General features: G+C 47.3%; 2 protein-coding genes across 10 annotated transcripts in view; one reads left to right on the plus strand and one right to left on the minus strand.

Moving 5' to 3' along the window:
• LOC118504750 (transcription factor SPT20 homolog) overlaps nucleotides 1–18,618 on the minus strand; it is an 83,890-nt gene that overhangs the window by 1,956 nt on the left and 63,316 nt on the right. For 8 of the 9 annotated variants that reach the window (XM_036039664.1, XM_036039657.1, XM_036039665.1 and 5 more), the window contains 4 exons: nucleotides 1,850–1,904; nucleotides 1,721–1,779; nucleotides 1,349–1,634; nucleotides 1–1,280 (listed from right to left, as the gene is read on the minus strand). In XM_036039664.1, coding sequence (XP_035895557.1) covers nucleotides 1–1,280; nucleotides 1,349–1,634; nucleotides 1,721–1,779; nucleotides 1,850–1,904 — 1,680 coding nt within the window. Of the gene's footprint in view, nucleotides 1,281–1,348; nucleotides 1,635–1,720; nucleotides 1,805–1,849; nucleotides 1,905–18,618 lie in introns of those variants that run through there. The other variant, XM_036039666.1, reaches the window with a different exon arrangement.
• Nucleotides 13,921–14,526, plus strand: LOC118504753 (probable salivary secreted peptide). The gene has a single exon (XM_036039673.1). It carries the CDS (start codon nucleotides 14,069–14,071, stop codon nucleotides 14,429–14,431), a length of 363 nt encoding a protein of 120 aa, XP_035895566.1. The 5' UTR covers nucleotides 13,921–14,068; the 3' UTR covers nucleotides 14,432–14,526.

The following is an 18,618-nucleotide window of genomic DNA, read 5'->3' on the forward strand; positions in this document are numbered from 1 at the left end:
CTGAGGCGGTGGTTGTCTTCGGTAGCCTTCGAAGCGTTCCTCCTGCTGGTGATGATGATGGTGATGTTGCTGTTGTTGCTGCTGCTGCTGTTGCTGTAGCTGCTGCTGCTGCTGTTGGCGCAATATATCCTGCCGCTGTTGGGGTGACATTTGAGGAGCGACCGATTGCGGTAGCTTGAAACCCTGAGCCCTCAAGCGGAACGGTGTCAGTGGGGAGGCAGGCGAAGGCAATACTAGAGGCGCCGACGAGGCTAGCAGCGGTATTCTCTTTGGTGCTTGTGTTTGCTGTTGTTGCTGCTGCTGCTGCTGTTGCTGCTGTTGCTGACTGGAACCGAATCCACTTGCTCCTGTTCCGGTAGGGAACGGTGAGCGCTGGGTAGGCGTTAGAGCCGCAGACTGAGGTCCATTCTGTTGCTTCTGCTGCTGGCGATTGATCTTCTGCGTGTGGAGTAGTAGCAGTGCCTGATGGTTTTTGATTTCGGCTTCATGCTGCTGAACCTGCTTCTGCTGCTGCTGGAGCGCTTTCTGTTGCTGCTTGACGGCCGCTTCCTGTTGACGTTTCTGCAGCTCCTCGTGCTGCTTGGTGATGGCTTGCTGTTGGAGCAACTGTTCCTGCTGCTGACGACGCTGGTGCTCCAGCTGCTGCTTCTGTTTGTGCGTGAGCGGTGGCTGTGATGGTTGAGATTTGGACTTCGTACCTCCGGCGGGTGGTGTTGCGCCACCAGTACTACCACTACCAGTTGGTCCGCCACTAGCAGCGCCTGTGGTATGGGTGGTCACAGTGACGTGCGAGTTCGTTACAGCTAGCGTACCACCATTCTGGAAGTGTTGCTGCTGGAACGATACGGCTGGCTTCACGCCTCCACCGGCTTTCGTCGGTGGTTCCGTTTTTGGTTGATTGCCCTGCTGCTGCTGCTGCTGCTGCTGGAGTGTAAATTGCTGGGGCGAAAAGTTGCCACCTTCCTCCAGCGCTGGGACTACGACCGAGTCCTGATCGGCCGTCTTTTCGTCCGTGTACTCCTCATCCTCGTACTCGTAGTCTTCCTCCTCGGATGGTGGCTTGCGAGAAGTGCTCGAGAACGCGTGCATTGGGGTCGCGATCGTTGAGGATGAGATGGGCTGTGTGAAGCCCTTGTTACCGTTGTTAAATACGAACCGTCTCGATGGGGTCGTAGTGGCGGGAGGTTTCGGAGTCGTAGTGGTCGTCGTGGTAGTAGTCGTGGATGTCGTACTGGTTGTTGAAGACACTCCTTCACTACCTTCTTCTTCTGAGCTGCCATCTGTAAAGAGCAGGAATAGAAATGAGCGTCTCTTTTCCTCTTCCTCTAGCACAGGTGCAAGTGTTTACCGTCCGGCGAAGGAATGATCGTGTTGCCATAAAGCTCCAAGTTTAGGTAGTAGAACTTTTCCGACTTGGAACAATCAACCTCGTCCACGCGCTCGCACACACGCGTTTCCTGATCGAATACCGTCCCGTTCAGGCAGAGAAACTTAATGTCCATCGGTTCGTCCCCTTGGCCGATCGTGCACACGTGGAACATCTGGCAGGATGCCTCCAGATCGGCATAGTAGCCACCGATCACTTTGCCGGCGCAGGTGAAATTTGTCTCCGGAAGATTATCAAAGTCAAGGTACTGGAGCGTGGGATTGAAGAGGAAGGTAGATAATTAGTAAAACAAACCAAAAATGAGCAAATGTATCTCCAAAGCAACACACATACCCCGGGTTCACCCATACAATCCACGCCGAAGAAAAGCAGCAAAAACGCAATGAACGTCCCTGTGGAGAAGAGAACACACGTTAGCGTGGTTAGGCCTGCCAGAACTATTTCCCCTTGAAGTACACTTACCTTGCGAAAAGGACTGCAGTATCTTTAGAACCTTCATTCTGGATCGTCGCCGCATCTGAAAGACACCAAAAAAAGAGGAAAGGAAAAGCTGAGAATGGAGCAAGAATTTGGAGCAAGAATTAGAATTCCTTCCTTAATTAACATGAAGTGTGTCTTATGAGGAATTCGTACGTCGATTTGTGGTTAAGAAATCAATCCATCAATCGTAATGTGCCATGCAGGTGGCCAAGATTAGAAGGCATTCAGGGGTTTAGAAAGGGCCTGTGGTCTGTGCAGGAAGCGAAAAACTCCATTCAATCGTAGCCGTAGCCACAACGGATGCCAAATCGAATCTCGTTAGGCGTTCTCCTCAGCCCATTAAAAGTATTGCACCTGCTTCACTCGCAATGGGGAAGGTTAAATCCCCCCCACACATCTAGCAGCGAGTTGATGGAGAGTTTGCAAGTGACCGGGAGTCGTTATTTAATTGAAACTCTCGAAGCCTCTCCCCCCGGCCAGGAACGGAACAGAGTACGACTCCACATCGATGCAATTGGCTGCGGTCGGTGGTGTTTTTGGTTTCGCCCGTTTTTCCTTCTGTGGGTTCTCGCCCGGTCCGCTTTACCGTCTGAACCCCCCGCCGAGAACCACCGGCACCTGGGAAAACAAGGGCAAATTTGCGTTTCCCACTGGGTTTCGGTTCGGTCTGGCTTCCTGTTCTGCGGTGGTGGGCTACGATTGTTCAGAGCTGACGGTCGAGGGTTTTTTTCCCATCCGTCGCCGTCGGAGCGGCAACTCCCTCATTGATGACTCCGGACATTGCGGATCGGTCGGCTAAAATAAGTTGTCACTCTGGGAAAGGGACGGAGGTGCGGAGCACCATGGGGACAGCCACCGACCGCGTGAAGGTGTTTGGAGCGTTAATGCGACGGAAACAGCACCAGGTCTTTCGATCTGCATTCATAATCGATTGGATTCTGCGGTTTGTCAGCGCGTTGACTATGATCCGCTTAAGATGCCGGTGCAGATGCCCGGTTGGCTTTTTTTGTGCGTGTGTGCTTCTGTTACGTTTCCGACTCGGAATGTCTGCTTCATTCGGCGCTTCTTACGTGCAAGCTGTACCGGCCATGGTAAGTTCACCGTTTTTGTTTTGGTCCCTTTCCAGTTTCCCTTTTGAAGCTCGCTTCGTACAGACGATACAGGTGACGCTAACCTACCGTAACATCCTGCTGCACCTGACGGTGTGTCGGGGAAGCGCCACGGCCATGGTGTGGCGAAGGCGTGTGAGGGCTCACTGAAGTTCACAAATTCTATGGGACTGGGAAAGTGCGACTTCGTTCGCTGCGAAAGGAAAACCGCGAAAAATTCTGTCCCAACGTAATCGATACCTTGTGAAGCAAGAATGGAAGGCAGGGAAGCCGATCGCCTTTAATGTTCCTTTTGTGTGTGTGTGTGTGCATCGTTTCTTCCATTCCTTTTTGGAGGAGTTCCTTCGGTATCGTGTTTCTTCGCACCACCTTTACGGGTGTGTAGGGCAGAGATTATACTCGCACGATTCGAACCGAAGTTATGAATGAATCTCACCCTTCCTTCTCCGCTTCCTTCCTTCACCACGCAGGTGGAGCAAGTGCAACAGATGACCATGGTGCTGCAGCCGACCGAGGCACACGATCGTACTTTAAATCCTTGTACGCACGGCGGCTTTCTTTCACGCGCAAAAACACATGTTCCGAGCGGACGGGCACCGAGGGTTCTATTGTTCCGCCCAGGCACTGTCTTTATTTGTACTGCTTTCCGTTCCAGAAATATGCAAAGCTCGTGCCGCTATTGTGTCGCCTCGCGTTTGGTGTCCCATCGATGATAAACGATGCTTGGGAGCGGCTGCCTGCAAAAAGCGCAAGCTTTTTTGGTAGCACGTGCCTTGGAAGGCGCCTTTTGCAAACGCCTCGCAGTGCCGCGATCGTTCGGTGCGCTTTCGGTCGCACAATTTATTAACCTTGCGTTTTGGGATAATGGGAGGACACTTTGTGCTTGGGTCGCGCGGTCGCCTAGGTCGATTAGCGGCGGTATACATATAGGCTGTGGCTTAAAAATGCCTTTTTTTTCGTTCTTTTCTTTGCACCTGTTGGCCCAACCGGGGGACGCTATAATTTGTAAACAATTGAATAGGACTGCACATAGTCTGGTCCCCTGGATAGGTAGTCATGGCGCATGGACTACTTCAGAAGGAAAAAAGTGCTATTATACACGGAAGAAACATGTGCATAAGTACGATTGTTGTCGGGGGGTTTTTTTTTTTCTTCAGTTAAACTCCGTGGACCTGCGTCATATGCATAGGACGCGGTTTTTTGCTCAGCAGTAACGGCCTAGCCGTATTGATGCATAGGGCGCTCCTAGGGCGCAGAATTTGGAACTATGAAGTTAAAGTTGCTTTAATGGCTATATTACTGTTTAATTATATGTTTTATACTTCTTGATGCATTAAGAATTTAAATAGTACTGGACACAGGATTGGCTTTACAACTACATGAAAATAACAGGTCTATCTTACCAGAAATGGTAGAACAAGTCTTCCAGATCTAGAAGTGCCAAAGATGAGAAATTATTAGAACTATTTTGTATATAAGTATAGCATGATTATTCTTATTCCTAGGAGTCTATATAATGGAAGGATCTGTATCAAATCCTATCTTGTCCTCTTCTATCCTTTCCTGACAATGCCTTTCCCGCCGGCTAGCAACAACTGTCGAGACTGGCTGGTGTAGATAACCGTTGTGAGCCTTTATATGACCGTTATGATCTAGCAGATCGTTCAGCCATAAAGAATATACCCTAAAGTTTGCTATAATTGAAGATATAGATCTAGATTAGAATCAAATATCATCAAGTGGAAGTATATGGATATGTTTGATAGGTTAGACTAAGATGGCTATAGACAAATCCGTGACTCCATGCACCTAGAAAAGGAAGCTTAATAAGACAGTTTTGCATGCAGTAGAATTTACGTCGGATTCGTGCAATTCTTTCTCATTTTTATACTGTACTCACTACAAGTTGAAGTCGTCCAACAATACAACGTTCGGTTGAATGTGTTTTAGTGCAATTCCTCGTCCACCGGAATTAATCTAACTTCCCATCGAATACTCCCATTTTTTCCCTTGCTATTTATTCACCCGCCTGTTACCTTCAAACGAACTGATCGGCAAGGTCGATAACACGAACATGGTACCATACGGTGGGGGAAAAACGGATCCTGCGCCAGGATATTCTCCTGCAGGACACCAAGCCAACGCGTATATTCGTTACTGGCCTTCTGTTCCTTCTGAGCCATGCGGGAAAAAGGGTAAAAACCGGGCACCCTCCTCAAACGATCACCCCAACTTAGAGGGTGAACATTGAACGACCCTTTGTGCTTACACTTTCTCCCGATCACTTGGCGGGCGTTTGTAACGACAGGTTCTTATGTGCTATCAACCTGTCCCCTCATCAAGCACACAGCCAAAACCCGGCAGACACGGTGTCGCACGCTCGGACTACAATGAAAATGGATCGCGATCATCGTCAGCAAGCACTTTTCCAACTGTTGGACTCTTTCCACCGCTACCCACACAAAAAAAAAACCTACTAACTTCTCGCTCCGTTGCGCGATCAACGGACGGAAACGAGAGGGGTGCGTGTAAACCGTTGCACAAGAAAAAGAAAACCCCCGTCAAGTGGTGGGGGATCAACACGCTTAGCTAACGCTAGCAGAACGCGTCGCTCGGGTGTACAAGAGCTACCGGCGTTCGGCTGCGACCGGTTGCAATAGACAAAATGTAAGATCATTCCTTTCGATTTCGATCGGCTGCTCGTGCGGCCGATCGAATAGAACAATGGAACAAAAATTACATACCAATTTTTTATAAACCTTTCCCAACAGTGAATTAAATTTCCTCGGTGAAAGGGTACAATTGAACAAACAAACCATAAAAAAAACAAAAATCAATCCGAAAAATTAATTTAAAAAACGGTTACTAAAAAGCTGTTAGTGTTTGCAAGGGAAGTGATAACAAAAGTGGTGTAATACATAATGAAAACTAACGAAATGCTGTAATTAAATTCAAGAAGTGTTAATTAGAGTGAAAAGATTTTTAAATTCTCATGTGAGAGCCAATGAAGAAACAATGAATAGAATTTGAGGTTTTTCAAACAAAATCGAATGTTCAACACTAGATTCTTTAATATCGACAAAATTGTGATAGTTGTTGGTGTCGTAACATAAGCTCTTGATTTTTTCGTTCAACAAGATCGGCCCGTCCCTTATGCGGAAATGTTCTTAATAAAGTTTAGTAAATTTAATGCTTAAACTAGAGTTTTCATAAAATCAGGCTCAAAAATTTTTCTTGATTTTGTTCACTCAGTAATTAAATGAACTCTACATAGTTTTTAGAACAAAGATGTTAAACTGATTTCAAAGTAATAAAATGCTCTCTAGCAGGCTCTAGTTTTTAAGGGCTTAAAACAAGTGATTGAAAGGTGTCTATAAAAATGTGTGTCTATCTAGATACAACAATAATATGACTCTCAATGCGCAGATTGCTTTCATTGTTAAAATTGCTCATTGTTTTAATGATTTAATGACACTCTTGAGGACTGAAAGCGCTATAATGAAGCCATTTAATTTCTTTTTGGCAAAAAAACATATTAAACAAATTACGAAAAGGTAAAATGCGTCAAACAATCGAGGAAAATAAAAAAATATCATTATTCTTGATTTAAAAAAGCAAAAATTTCCCTTTAATTTTAATTCTAAAATAATTTGCTGTAACAGTCACTTTATACGATCTATACAAAAAAAAACTAAACTTCTTAGAACTAATAGCAGGAAATGTAAATTGAAAGAATTCGGAACATGATGCTCGTGTTTTGATTCTAGACAATAGAGAATGTACCATTTTTAACTTTGAACAGCTCAACACCAAAAAAAAAAGCAGCCTAATGACACTGGCCTTCATGGATCGCTGCGCTACGTAGCTGATAGCACTTTTTGGCCGGGTGGGAAAAACGCTTTTCAATTGTTTGCAAACCAAATCCAGCCGAGCCGGGCACAGTCGCTTGTCAAGCCTTGTTTGCTCTTTACAGCCGATGCGACAACCAGCCGATATGGTCGGTTTGCTTGGTTCGTGAATCGAAGCGCAACGACAGTTTCACTGCCATGGTTCACCGTTGGGGTCTGGGCTTTGCGTTGAATAAAGGGTGTGTGCTCTTCTTTTCGGTGGGTGGAATGACTGGACCGTGGCCTCCACTATGAATGAAGGGGGTACAACAGCAACAAAAAAGATTTGGTTCCGGTTCTCTGCCTGTCGGTGTACATAGCGTGCGGTCACGCGTGGCGGAAAACTGAATTCAAATTCAACGCTGAACCTCAACACACTCGTTGGCACACATTTGTAAGGTTCTGTCGCAAGTCGGATGGAGGAGGCAAGGCGAAAAAGAGAGGAAAGAATCGAAAAGCAACAGGAGGAGAGTTTTCCAACCGCACTGGGGCGGATGGTAGACACACGCATCGTCAACACTTGCTCGACGATGAGGGTTTGAGAAGGATGAGTGTGAAATGGAAGAAAACAGTCGATCCACCTAGAGGGATTTTAGTACATTTTCGATTAATATTAAATTTTGACCTTCATTCCTTCAAAGGTCGTTTGGACTCAGCAGGAGGATCTGAGAACCAGAAAGTCTCCGCACATCAAAATTTATTTGCCTTCATATATTACAATACTTTTCCCTACCGTAAGTCCTCCACCGAAATGGTAACGCTTCGTCTAGCCAAGCGTATAAACTATTTCCCGGCGTTATTAGTTTGACCTCGCAGCAGCAGGTCATCGGTGGCGCAGGCGGTAGCAGCAGGTGAAAGGCCCGGGACAATGCTGTTCGTCCTGAAAGGAAAGCCTCACCAGAAGCGAATCCTTTAATTGACGATCCCTTCGACCTAGGCGCACCGCTAGAGCGAAGGACTCCAACAAAAAAAAAGGACATTACATAGGACAGATACACGCACTCACATGCGATACGACAATCATCATTATCGCCGCGCTGTCGTTTGTGTGTTCTTTGGTCTCGCGATAGCGGGCTTGTCCTACATAGTACCTTCGGGTTCTATCTCCCCAACAAAACAGCTGCTGGTATGGTAGGTTTTTTTGGTTGCTTTAAGTTGAGACATTCCCTGTACGGTTACAGGCTTTCCGGAAGGAGGTTTATTGCGCCCGACCGTCCGAAGGGATGTTGTGCATCGACTTCCACCCGGAACTAACTTTGTCCGGTGCGATGAGAACCGAAGAAAGAGGGTCGAAAGTGCAACGTACGCACACTCATTAGGAGAAGTCCTGACCGGCCCGGCGGCTTCAGGACATTCGCTTCCCGCGCGAGTCATATGTTGTGCCTGGTCATAGTAACGGGCCGTGTCCCGAGTGTCGTTATTATCCTTGCGCTTGTTCCCGCAGCACAAGCGACTTCGTCGTCGACTGCATAAATTACCAACGTTTATGATCAACGGTATTTAACGTCGGTTTCGCCGTCATCGTCCTCCCTTCGAGCGGACATTCCATTTCGATGGCGGCTCTAGTCTGTTGTTTCTCCTCCTCCCTTTTTTCTTTTACTGACGGTTTTAAGGGTTGTTCCCTTGTTGAGACTTGAGCGCGTGCCGGTGCATTTCACCTGTTGCACACACTTGCTCGTGCAACAGCCGTGTACCGAAGGGTCGATTTAACTCCCGTCTTCGGAGGGAGGGTATTATTTATTTGTTTTTTTATTCATACAGTAAAAGCAGGATGGATAAGGTAGCAATCGAGGGATAAAACGCTCTAGAGCAGATAGTAAAAATTTATTCTATTATATGAGTCCAGTTTTATATGGTCTTATTATAAGAGTTGGTAGGAAATAAGTTTTTTCGTCTAGAATAAAGGACAAAAGACATAAAGGAAGGGGAAATATGCAGTGCGAGCTTTTGAAAACAAACCCCTCCCAAGAACCCAGCCCTCTGCAACATTTGTAAGGTTCCCTTTGTTCGGAAGGTGGAAGCTTTCAGAGGCAAAGCATTGCGGCGAGCTTTGGATAGAGCTTTTAAGCTGAAAGTTACTACTGAGCTAAGCTGATTTGCTCTAATTTACTGGAAGCCGTTTAACTATTATTTTAGTCTTAATAGTTTTTTTTATTGAGTGTAGTTAATTAAATTTTCTATTTGATGAGCGATCTTTTGCCAGGAATACTTTTGATTGTAGTTAGTGTTTCAAATGATCAAATAAGCTTTTTTCAATTCGATTAAAGAAGGTGGCAAATATTTATTTTAAAGAAAAAAAAAATCTAAATTAATAAATTAACTAGCACTATCATCATCACCATCATCCGCACCCGACAAAATAGATAACACGAGCAAAGAAGGAAGGCACGACCGCCCAAAAGCTCATCAACTTAATGAGATAATTCATTGCCGCCCCTGATCGTTAGTCTACAATCAACGGGTTTAGGCGGTCTGCCGCTACCGCTTCTGGAAATGCGCTGGCAGAAGATTAGCGGCCCATTACACGCTCGTACAGACACACACACACACACACACACATGCAGTAGCTTTCGCGTGCTATTACAACATCCCTGCGATCGGTGAAAAGTGGTGTTAATGGACTGACGTTGGAGAAGGTTGAGAAGATGGAAGTGGATATCTTAAATGAAGCAGTTGATGCGTGATGATAAACGAAAGGCAAAAAGGCAAGGTAAATAAAGGGTGTTTTATAAAGAGTTTTGTGAGGATTTTCTCTATTGGATTTGATAGATCCCTTTGAAGCTTTCGTTTCGCATTCGAGAGAGCTTACGTAAAGAGCCTGATCAGGTTACCGAGGTTACTTAGTGTAATGAGCGCAAATTTACGAGCAAGTCACTCTGCTTTAAGTACGTTCCAGTTTGGGCTGGGCATGATCTCCGGTATAAACACTTCCCCGGGCTCCTTGGAACAGTCCGCGTTCCATACCGGCTTATCGTTCTTCGCTTGGACAACTTTCGACCAGCTTGGATCCTTTTTTGGAAACGAGATCAACTATCCACTGCAACAAACAATTAATCCGTTGATCCTTGGACAATATTTTAGCCGCAAGTAAGGCAAGGACACGGATACAGGTTTCTAGTTTATTATTTTGATATTGCTCACACTTTTTGCTTGCAATAAAAAAAGGAATCGTCGTACTCCTCCGGGTAAGATTGAATACGCGTACGCCACTACACCCCAACAATCTCGTCGCAAACGTGCCAGAATAAATGTCTCGCCGCCATGCCGCCACATTCAACGGATGCCAGCGGGCATACATAAATACCTCGACAGAATCTTTAAACTGTTCGCGCACAAGTCCGTTTGGATTGCTATCAAAATAATTGCCCTCGGTACGAAGGGGTACCCGGTGGAAGAAGCTGTACAAGAATTTCCCAACTGCCAGTGGTCTTGCGGTTCCGCTTCTCGTGGACCTTCTAGCCCTTCACCTTCTCCATCTTGGAGGTGTAATCTGAACCCTTCTTGCTGCATGTCGGACATCTTCGTACATACCGTAACCGCACCGCCGTTTGGTGGGGGGGGGGGGGGGAGCCGGTGAAGAATTCTTCGCAAAACGACGTTGGTGTATGCCTTGCGGCGGCACCTTAACCTAGTGCGCGGTGAGGTCCCCGGTTTGAGCTCCTAACGCCGGTGTACGGCGGGAGGTACACACCGAAAACGAGCTTCGGTATTTCTGTAATGAATGCCTAATGATACTTTTCGTCTTTTCGCCCGGACTTACTGCTCTCCGACATACCCGACTTCTGCTTCGAGGTGTGCATTTTTGTGTTTAATTTCATGTTTTTTCTTCTTACGATCCAATGAGATGCTTTCCTCGTGTTGCCACAGGTCCAATCGAACGCGCTTCACTTCGATCGGTGCTGGTGTTGGTGGTGGGCCACCGGCGACGACAACACCAAGCACCGGCACTCTTCTGCCCAGTTTGTGTGGTGCTTGCTTGCGCTGGCAAAGATTTATGTGGGAAGCTGCAGTCGGACTCGAAGCCTGCCGCGGGTCGCGAGTTATCTAAGCCACAGCGCCGTTTGGTTGGTTGGTGACCATTGCGAAAGTACGCCAAACGCTCACCACCTACGACACGGGCTCGCGCTACGACACGGGCAGCAGGATATGGTCATAATGAGATATTCATTGGCCGTCCATCGTCTATTAGGGGGGGAGTTATGGTTTTTAGCGTTCTTAGCCGCACAAGAGCGCCGTGCCGGGGTCGGAGGGAAAGATATTAGTCTTACGGTCACCTTTAACCTTCCACGCGAGATTTTCGTTAGCTTCATCACTCATAATCAAGCGAGCCCGGGCCAGATCGGTACGTTCGTCACCGTGCTTGATCGTGCTAAATGTCAGATGACCCCGATGAGCTGTTTGCTGGGAGCTTCAAGTCCTCTTACAACCGATACCAATCAGGATCCAATCAGGATTTTTGGAAACGGTTTCCTTCGGTGCTCATTAGACCCCGTTACGGATGAGTTTATATGAGGGGGTGCAAACGCATCATTAGCATTTCCTTGAGGAGCGATCCCACGCGTTATCAGCGAATGGAAAAAGGTCAGAAGGGTATTTGTGTTCTTTCCGAAACGCTTACGCAACCCGACCCGTTTGATCCATCTAATGCTCATCAGACCCAAGCACAGCCACCAAATCTCGACATCCGTATCGAATCTTTCTGGCGCTACGCTTCGCTTAAGGGCAGCACAGATTTATGTTAGTCGCCGCGGTCGGGAAGAGCATTCAATTAAATTTATTATTATATCTGTGTTGGTTTCACAATCACTAAACATGCCCGAGTGCAACAATGATGTGCCTGTGGTGACCTTTCTTTTCTCCATTCCTCCAGCAGCGGCATAACTCGACGGAAACTTTAGCTTAGGGATTGCAGTGGATAGAAGCCAATTGACAGAGTAAAAAGGGATCGTGTGTGGGAGAGAGCAAATTCGTATTTTTAACAACCTCGAGGGCGGTACGGCAGGACCGGGATTCAAATCCCATCCACACCGTTCCCCCGTAGTGAGGACTGACTATCCAACTACGTGGTATCATTCTAGACTTAATGAGTCGGATATGAGTAAAAATAAGCCAGAAATGGCGGACATGACCTTAAAAAGTCATTCGGTCAATCCAGCTACAAATAAAATCAAACTAAGAAACTCTGAAATAGAAGGCCAACATCTCCTGAGGTTTTAGTGCAAATGAAGACTTAGACGAAGAAAGTATGTTAGTATCTTCACAGCGTCTTCAAACAAAGATTTAAGATTGACGAATCATTTCTACTTTCTCACATTCTAAGAGAATTTTATGTGGTTCCTGTCTTGGACTGTGCTAACAGGGAACGCTAAAACACTCGCCATTTTCGAGCTAAAGACTCTCTTAGGCAGTGTGTGCGAGCAGGGTTTGTGGAGAAGGAGTATGAACTACGAGCCGACTGAGCTGTTTGGCGGCGCTGATATCCGCACGATGGCCAAACCCGGAAGGATTCCATGGTTGGAGCATATGCTGACAATGCCGGACTCATGCTCCACCAAGAAGATGCTCGTCACAGTGAGCTAGTTGGGTGGATTAGGTGGAGGATAACTTGTCAGGTGGAGGCAAACGATGATCTCACTATCGTGTAGCGCATTAGACTCGCCAGGCTTCGGTGGGCTGGGCACGTCATGAGAATGACACCGGACGACCCAGCCCGTAAAGTCCTTTTAGGCCGTCCACACGGACAGAGGGTGGCGTGGTAGGCTCAAATTGAGATGGAGTGATGGCGTTGATTCGTCCGCCAGAACGGCCGGGATAAAGGATTGGCAGACGACGGCGCTGAACCGTGAGCGGTATCGAGGATTGTTGCAGCAGGCCAAGACCGCACAAAGCGGTTGTAGCGCCTGATAAGTAAGTAAGTAAATAACTTGTCAGAGATTAGAGAATGCCACGGATTGCCGACCTGGTCATATTTTATAGACGAGCTGTTCTACCTTCAGCAAGCCAAGAAGAAGTCTCAATCTACAGATGGGGAAGATTATTTAGTCCTTAGATTCCTTCTTTTTGGCCTGACGATCTCTAAGGTCATGGCCGGCTATTTCTGGCTTAATAGACTTATTGATACCATGACGTAGTTGGATACTAAGTGCTCACTAAGAGGGAACAGTTTGGACGGGATTTGAATACCGATCTTGGCGTGTGAAAACCCCAGTTGGGGCGCCGGGCGTCCCCCTAGGTATTAGCCTTGAACCAGTAGTATGCTGGCCACGTGCTAAGAAAGCCACTGAACAACACAGTAAGAACATATTTTTAAAAACTGCTGTCAATCTTCTAGTAATAGTAACTTAAAAGCTTTACGACCGCAGGATGTGATCGTCAAAAAGCTCGTGCTATATAGCGCCAAACCGTTTAAAACGTCTGCTGAGTGATTGATCATAAATCTATCAGACTTAGTGGTAGCCTTCTCGTCATCAATGTATACACACATGGTACCCTTGAAAATTCCGGTACGTTGTCTATATTTGTTTCCGCGTAACAAAAACGTTCCATGAATCATTGTTGATCGCGTTTCTGTATGCTTTCACCTCGAACATCTGGTACACCGTCGAACGCGCCCGGTGATCCACATTATCAGTAAACTGATCATCTCCCACGATAGCGTCCGCTATCTTTGTCATATCTCAAGCACAGAAAGTTCCGGCCAGAAGCGGATGATTCACGGGCACCGATCATTATCGCTGTCGTATCGAGGGTGGTGTAATGACACGATCACCTCCACCTAATGTAGTTCAAGATGCCAATCAATGTTTTATCGGCGTACAAAAGGACACCGGTGCGGTGATTTACCCGTGTGTTAAAACATGTGAGCTACCACCCTACACGCTCGCCCGACAAAAGCAAGCAAATACTTGTCACAGAAAGTGCAATTTTTTGTCCGCTTGCTCTACTCATCGCACGAGTGTGGGTGCGGGCGCGTGAGTGTGAGATGAATCGTCGCTGTTCAAACATGGTGTGGTTGGGAAATGTTTTCTACGCGAAGAAAACACAACCCGTCTTTTCCCCCAACGAACCCCGTTGGCGAAGATAAGATAAGCGAACGTTGGATATAAACAGTACGGCCCTACCGGTTCAGTACATTCAGTGCTGTGCTTTGCGTACTGTTCGATACGTTTCCATTCTGCTCTACGAGAAAGCTTCAGTTGGGCGAGATGAAATTCGCCACCGTATTTGTTGTGTTGGTAGCTGTGCTGGGAAGTTGCTATCTGGTCACGGCCCAGACGCACAACTATTTCTTCGGAGCACGCGTCCCGTACGATAGCCTCGTCAATCAGACCACCGTGATCCAGTCGAGCTCGTTCCTGCGCGTGAAGTCGCTCAATGTCGACTATCCGATGAAGGGACAGCGGGGCCGCAACATTACCGCCATCTACGTGTACGATCGGCTCGGTGGAGGCCGTGGTGGGTACGCTAGCATCACGAAAGGAGGAATCGGACAGAACTTTACCAGAATCAATCTGAAGACGCAGCGCGGCAATGGCATGAACTTCCAGGTGGAAATCTATGGCCGATAAACGGGAAGGACACTGGATCCGTTCGACAGTATTGTGTGCAAGATGATAAAAGGAAAAGAAATAGATGATATCCGTCGATGACGATTTTAACATCAGCTAACGTGTTGTTGTGTGTGATCAACCGTCTGCCAGTGCCAATCTACGATGGCGTGAGAAACACCTTCTCCGAAACAGAGTGCCTCGATAACAGTCGCCACTCTTATCAGCCACCCTCTTTGATGGGTGGGTGTTTTTCCGCCTCACCTCATAGTTTACCAGTTAATTAAAACAAAACGAAGACGGTCAGAGCTTCAAGCGGCGATGATTTACTTCACCAGATATATACACGGGGACGCCATCGCTCGACTTTGACCGTGACCGCCGACAGGAAGTTTGATAAACTTTACACATTCACTACCTAAGTAGCTGGAACAAATGGCTTTAAAAAAAAAAGAGACGTTGAATAAACATCCCGACGTGATGAATGGATGTGGCGTAAAATATGTCTGCCGGACTTTGCAATGGTTGAACATTTGTGATTTTAAAAGCCAGCGCGCCAGTAGTGGTGGCTACTGGAGAGGTCATCTTCAGTCGGTGGAATTGGATTGTACGCCATCCCAGGGCAAGAAGAGACGCCAGGGTGAGGTGGCTGTGCGCACTAGGAAAAGGTCGCGCGACGAGCTTCCTCGCCTAGCTTTAATTGCTTTTTATGGAAATCACAAACGGCTGCGAAACGATGCTTTGGCGCACGTACTGCCTGCCCGAAAGGATGCAATCAAATGTCAGATCTGCTCTGCTTTACACGTTCTACTGCTGCGCTTCTGCTCGCACCGAGCCACAGACAGATTGAGGCCATTTGTGGTTAGGTTTGGTAGTGTAGCTTGGCCGGGTGCTCTTTCCAGGCAGGAGCGTTCCTTGTAGATGAGATTAGGATCTTTCGATTCCAACGTTACCGAGAGTAATTATAGCGTGTCCATGTGGCTTAACCATATGGTAGTGGAGTACTGGTAATCGTAAGACAATCTGTCTGAAGTTCTCTTTATCTAAATCGACCAGAGACTAGAAGTGAAGAGTACAAGTCAATAGTGTAAAGTTTTCTACGAGGTAGAGTCTACTAAATTAGATCAGTTTTTAGGTGAAGCCAACACGGAACAGGTGTGTTCCCGTACAAACAACCTTAGCCAACCTTAACGACGGTGTGGTATGGTACGATTGCATCACTTTCCACACACGCAACATTGTCCACTGATTGGACGTTTTGGGTAATGTCTAAAACTGTCCGAACAACAAATAGAGAAACACATCGGAGGCCGGAGGATTAGAGTAACCACAGATCGGATTAATTATCCACCTGTCGTCCGATCGTAGGTTGGTTGACGGGCTGTGAAGCATGCTGACCACAACTTACATCCATGTGTGTATGTCTGTTTGTCTACTTTAACCATAAAACGCAAAACCAATCCTGCACGGAAGCACCGTCAAAGTTCCGCGCACCGACGTAAGGTAGCTTCGTGACGGTGAGACGATAATTGAGACGTTGCCGAGAGACGTCACCACCGTGGCTTTAGTACCTGTTTGCGCGTTTTGCGGTCAATTTGTTCAAGACCTTCCACCAGTAAACCACCGTGCGCGTCTGGTAGACATTGTAGCGCCAAAAACTCCGCTCCGCAGATCATTATTGGACGTGAAGTTTTGATTGCCCGTCCCGAAAGCCGTGCGTCGTACACAGGGCGTACAAGCATCAACCGGACATTAAAGGTCGTTCGTAACAGGGTGCTGGCTCTCGACACACACACACAGCTGGCCACAGCTGGTGGTTGGGTGCATCGTGGATCGTGTGGTAGAAAATTTATTAGGATCTTTATGTCCCGCAGAGTTGACCCATGCACGAAGCGAACGCCGCCGTTAGCGAAGGCTCATTTGCAATTCTTCGCGGCTGTTTGTGAGGGTTTTATTGTTGGTGGAAGCTCACTACGAGAGAAAGAGCTCTAAATATCAATTTAGCATGTTTAGGGGTTTTATTTTTGTTTTAAGATCCAATAGCGAGATCTTCAAATGTCAAGTGCCACCTGCACACACAAACACAAAAAAAAACCCAGATGCACATGCACATGGGTCAGTTGCATATGAAAACATGGCCGCGTATTTCGTCTAAGGTACCGTTAACACCCCTATTCCCTCCGCCTGCTGTGCTTCGTTTTAACCGCTGCAAACTTTTCCATCGCTCCGCTGCACCCTAACCCTCTCGTGCACCTTCGTACGCGCGGATACATTTTCGGTGGGTAATTATCATTCGTAACGCTCATTAGACACCTTGGTCGGATCGGTTGGGAATGTAATTGAAAACTAGCCCAGCGGTGTGCAGCAATTTTCAATTATGCGCTTAGCACCTTCGCTGAAGGGCTCAGCCGGTACAAACCAGGCAAATAACATAAATCATCACCTCATGACGGAAACGGGCAGCCGAGACATGGGACGCCGGGGTCGAATTTTCCATGCCCATCATCCCCATAACAGGCAGGGCGGTGCGCTGAAAGGACGCGCGAGGAACGGACCACCATTTCAATCAATCATCGTTAGGATCGCTGCTAGCACCTGATTTAGCGAAGAAGAATGCCTGCGCCACACATAGTTGCGGATTATTGTCATTAGGGTTTAGGGTTTCGTTGCATCATCGCTTCTACCTGGGGGCTGGGGGTGGGGGGGGTGGCCTGGGGGGTTTGAAGCACGCATGCATGCAGAAAGCCTTTAACAACCCGCAATTTGAATTGTATGCAATCGTCTTGATTGATTTATTTGCCGAATCGCTGCAGAAGGACCCCATTAGTCAGCGTTTGCCGAGCCGACCTCAAAATGCCATCAACGGGGACATCTTCCGAACAGACGCCAACCGAAACGTAGCAGCCTTTCAGAAAAAGGGGATCGGTCTGAACCTGACCCACTATTACGCGTCTGTGTGCGTTTCGAGTTCGATGGAAGAGAAAAAAAATCAACTCCATCATTCCTTCCCCGAAGTCGGCAAATGGGCAGGCACCGAAAGAAGGCCTGATAGTTTTGATCGTTCCGCACTCCACTCGCGGCTAGGTCCAAGGTCACACATCAGCCAATAGATTACTGCGGAGCAACACAAGAGAAGCAAAACAACATCCCCCCCCCCCCCCCCCATCAACACAGTGGTCAAAATCCTGATGATGCAAACGCTACCACGCCAACCATCCGACGATCGACAGCACTTTCACGATCAGGCAGAAGAAAAGTGGGTTTGGATGTTTGCTTGTGTAGTATGAGGGGGCCCGTAAAATATCTCACCAGCTGGTTGTAGCTGGGGGGGGGACGCACACTCCCGGGTCCATGACGCACACTTCGGGTCCAGCCTCATTATGTAAAAGTTGATCGAGAAACAGAAAGCTACTAGTCGGGTTAATCACGCGCGCGCTCACAAAGTCGTCCACGCTGCTAGCTAGTGGACGCGAGATGCGGGAGGTGGAGGGATACTTTTAAGGAGGAGAGCAGTCGAAGGCGTGCAACCACAAACCGCAAAATCCGTTTGTCAACCATTTTTTTCATTAAGCTTTATCTCTCCCTCTCTCTCTCTCTCGATCGTACCTTCTGGTTGACCATTTCCTACTCCCGCCTTAAAGAGTCTTCGCACACTTAGCTTGGCGGCGCTAATAGTAGTAGTAGTAGTAGTAGTAGTAGTAGTAGTAGCTGGTTAGCGGCTGCGGTCGCTGTACCGTTTTGTGTGTTTCTCAATTGTAATTACCAATCATTGAACTGGTGGCGTCGGTGTCGGCGTCTGTGACAACATTCCGCGCGGTGCTGTGTTCCTTCCTTTTACTTGCTTTGTTTCACTAGCCCTGACGCAAACCGGTTCAAGCTTTGCATCTGCCCATATAAACACGGGAATCCCGTTGTCAAACGTCAACGGTCAGTAACTGGTGCGCCTATAATGTGTAGCACATATTATCATCATCGTTACTTCATATCAACAACACACTAAACTATCAAATCAAGCTTGTTAGGTAGCGTGTATAAAGCCGCGTTGCGTAAAAAAAAGGTGGGATAATTAAATTGAGCCCAATAATCGTCGACTCCATAAGCCAGGTGCGTGTGGGCGGAACAAACAGATTGTTTGGTAATTTGGCTTCCCGCTTAATTTCTCCGCTTTTCCGAACCTGTCTCGAAACAGATCACTAGATCACTCACCA

This window comes from Anopheles stephensi, chromosome 2 (assembly GCF_013141755.1).
Source record: "Anopheles stephensi strain Indian chromosome 2, UCI_ANSTEP_V1.0, whole genome shotgun sequence".
NCBI classification, from domain to species: Eukaryota; Metazoa; Arthropoda; class Insecta; order Diptera; family Culicidae; genus Anopheles; species Anopheles stephensi.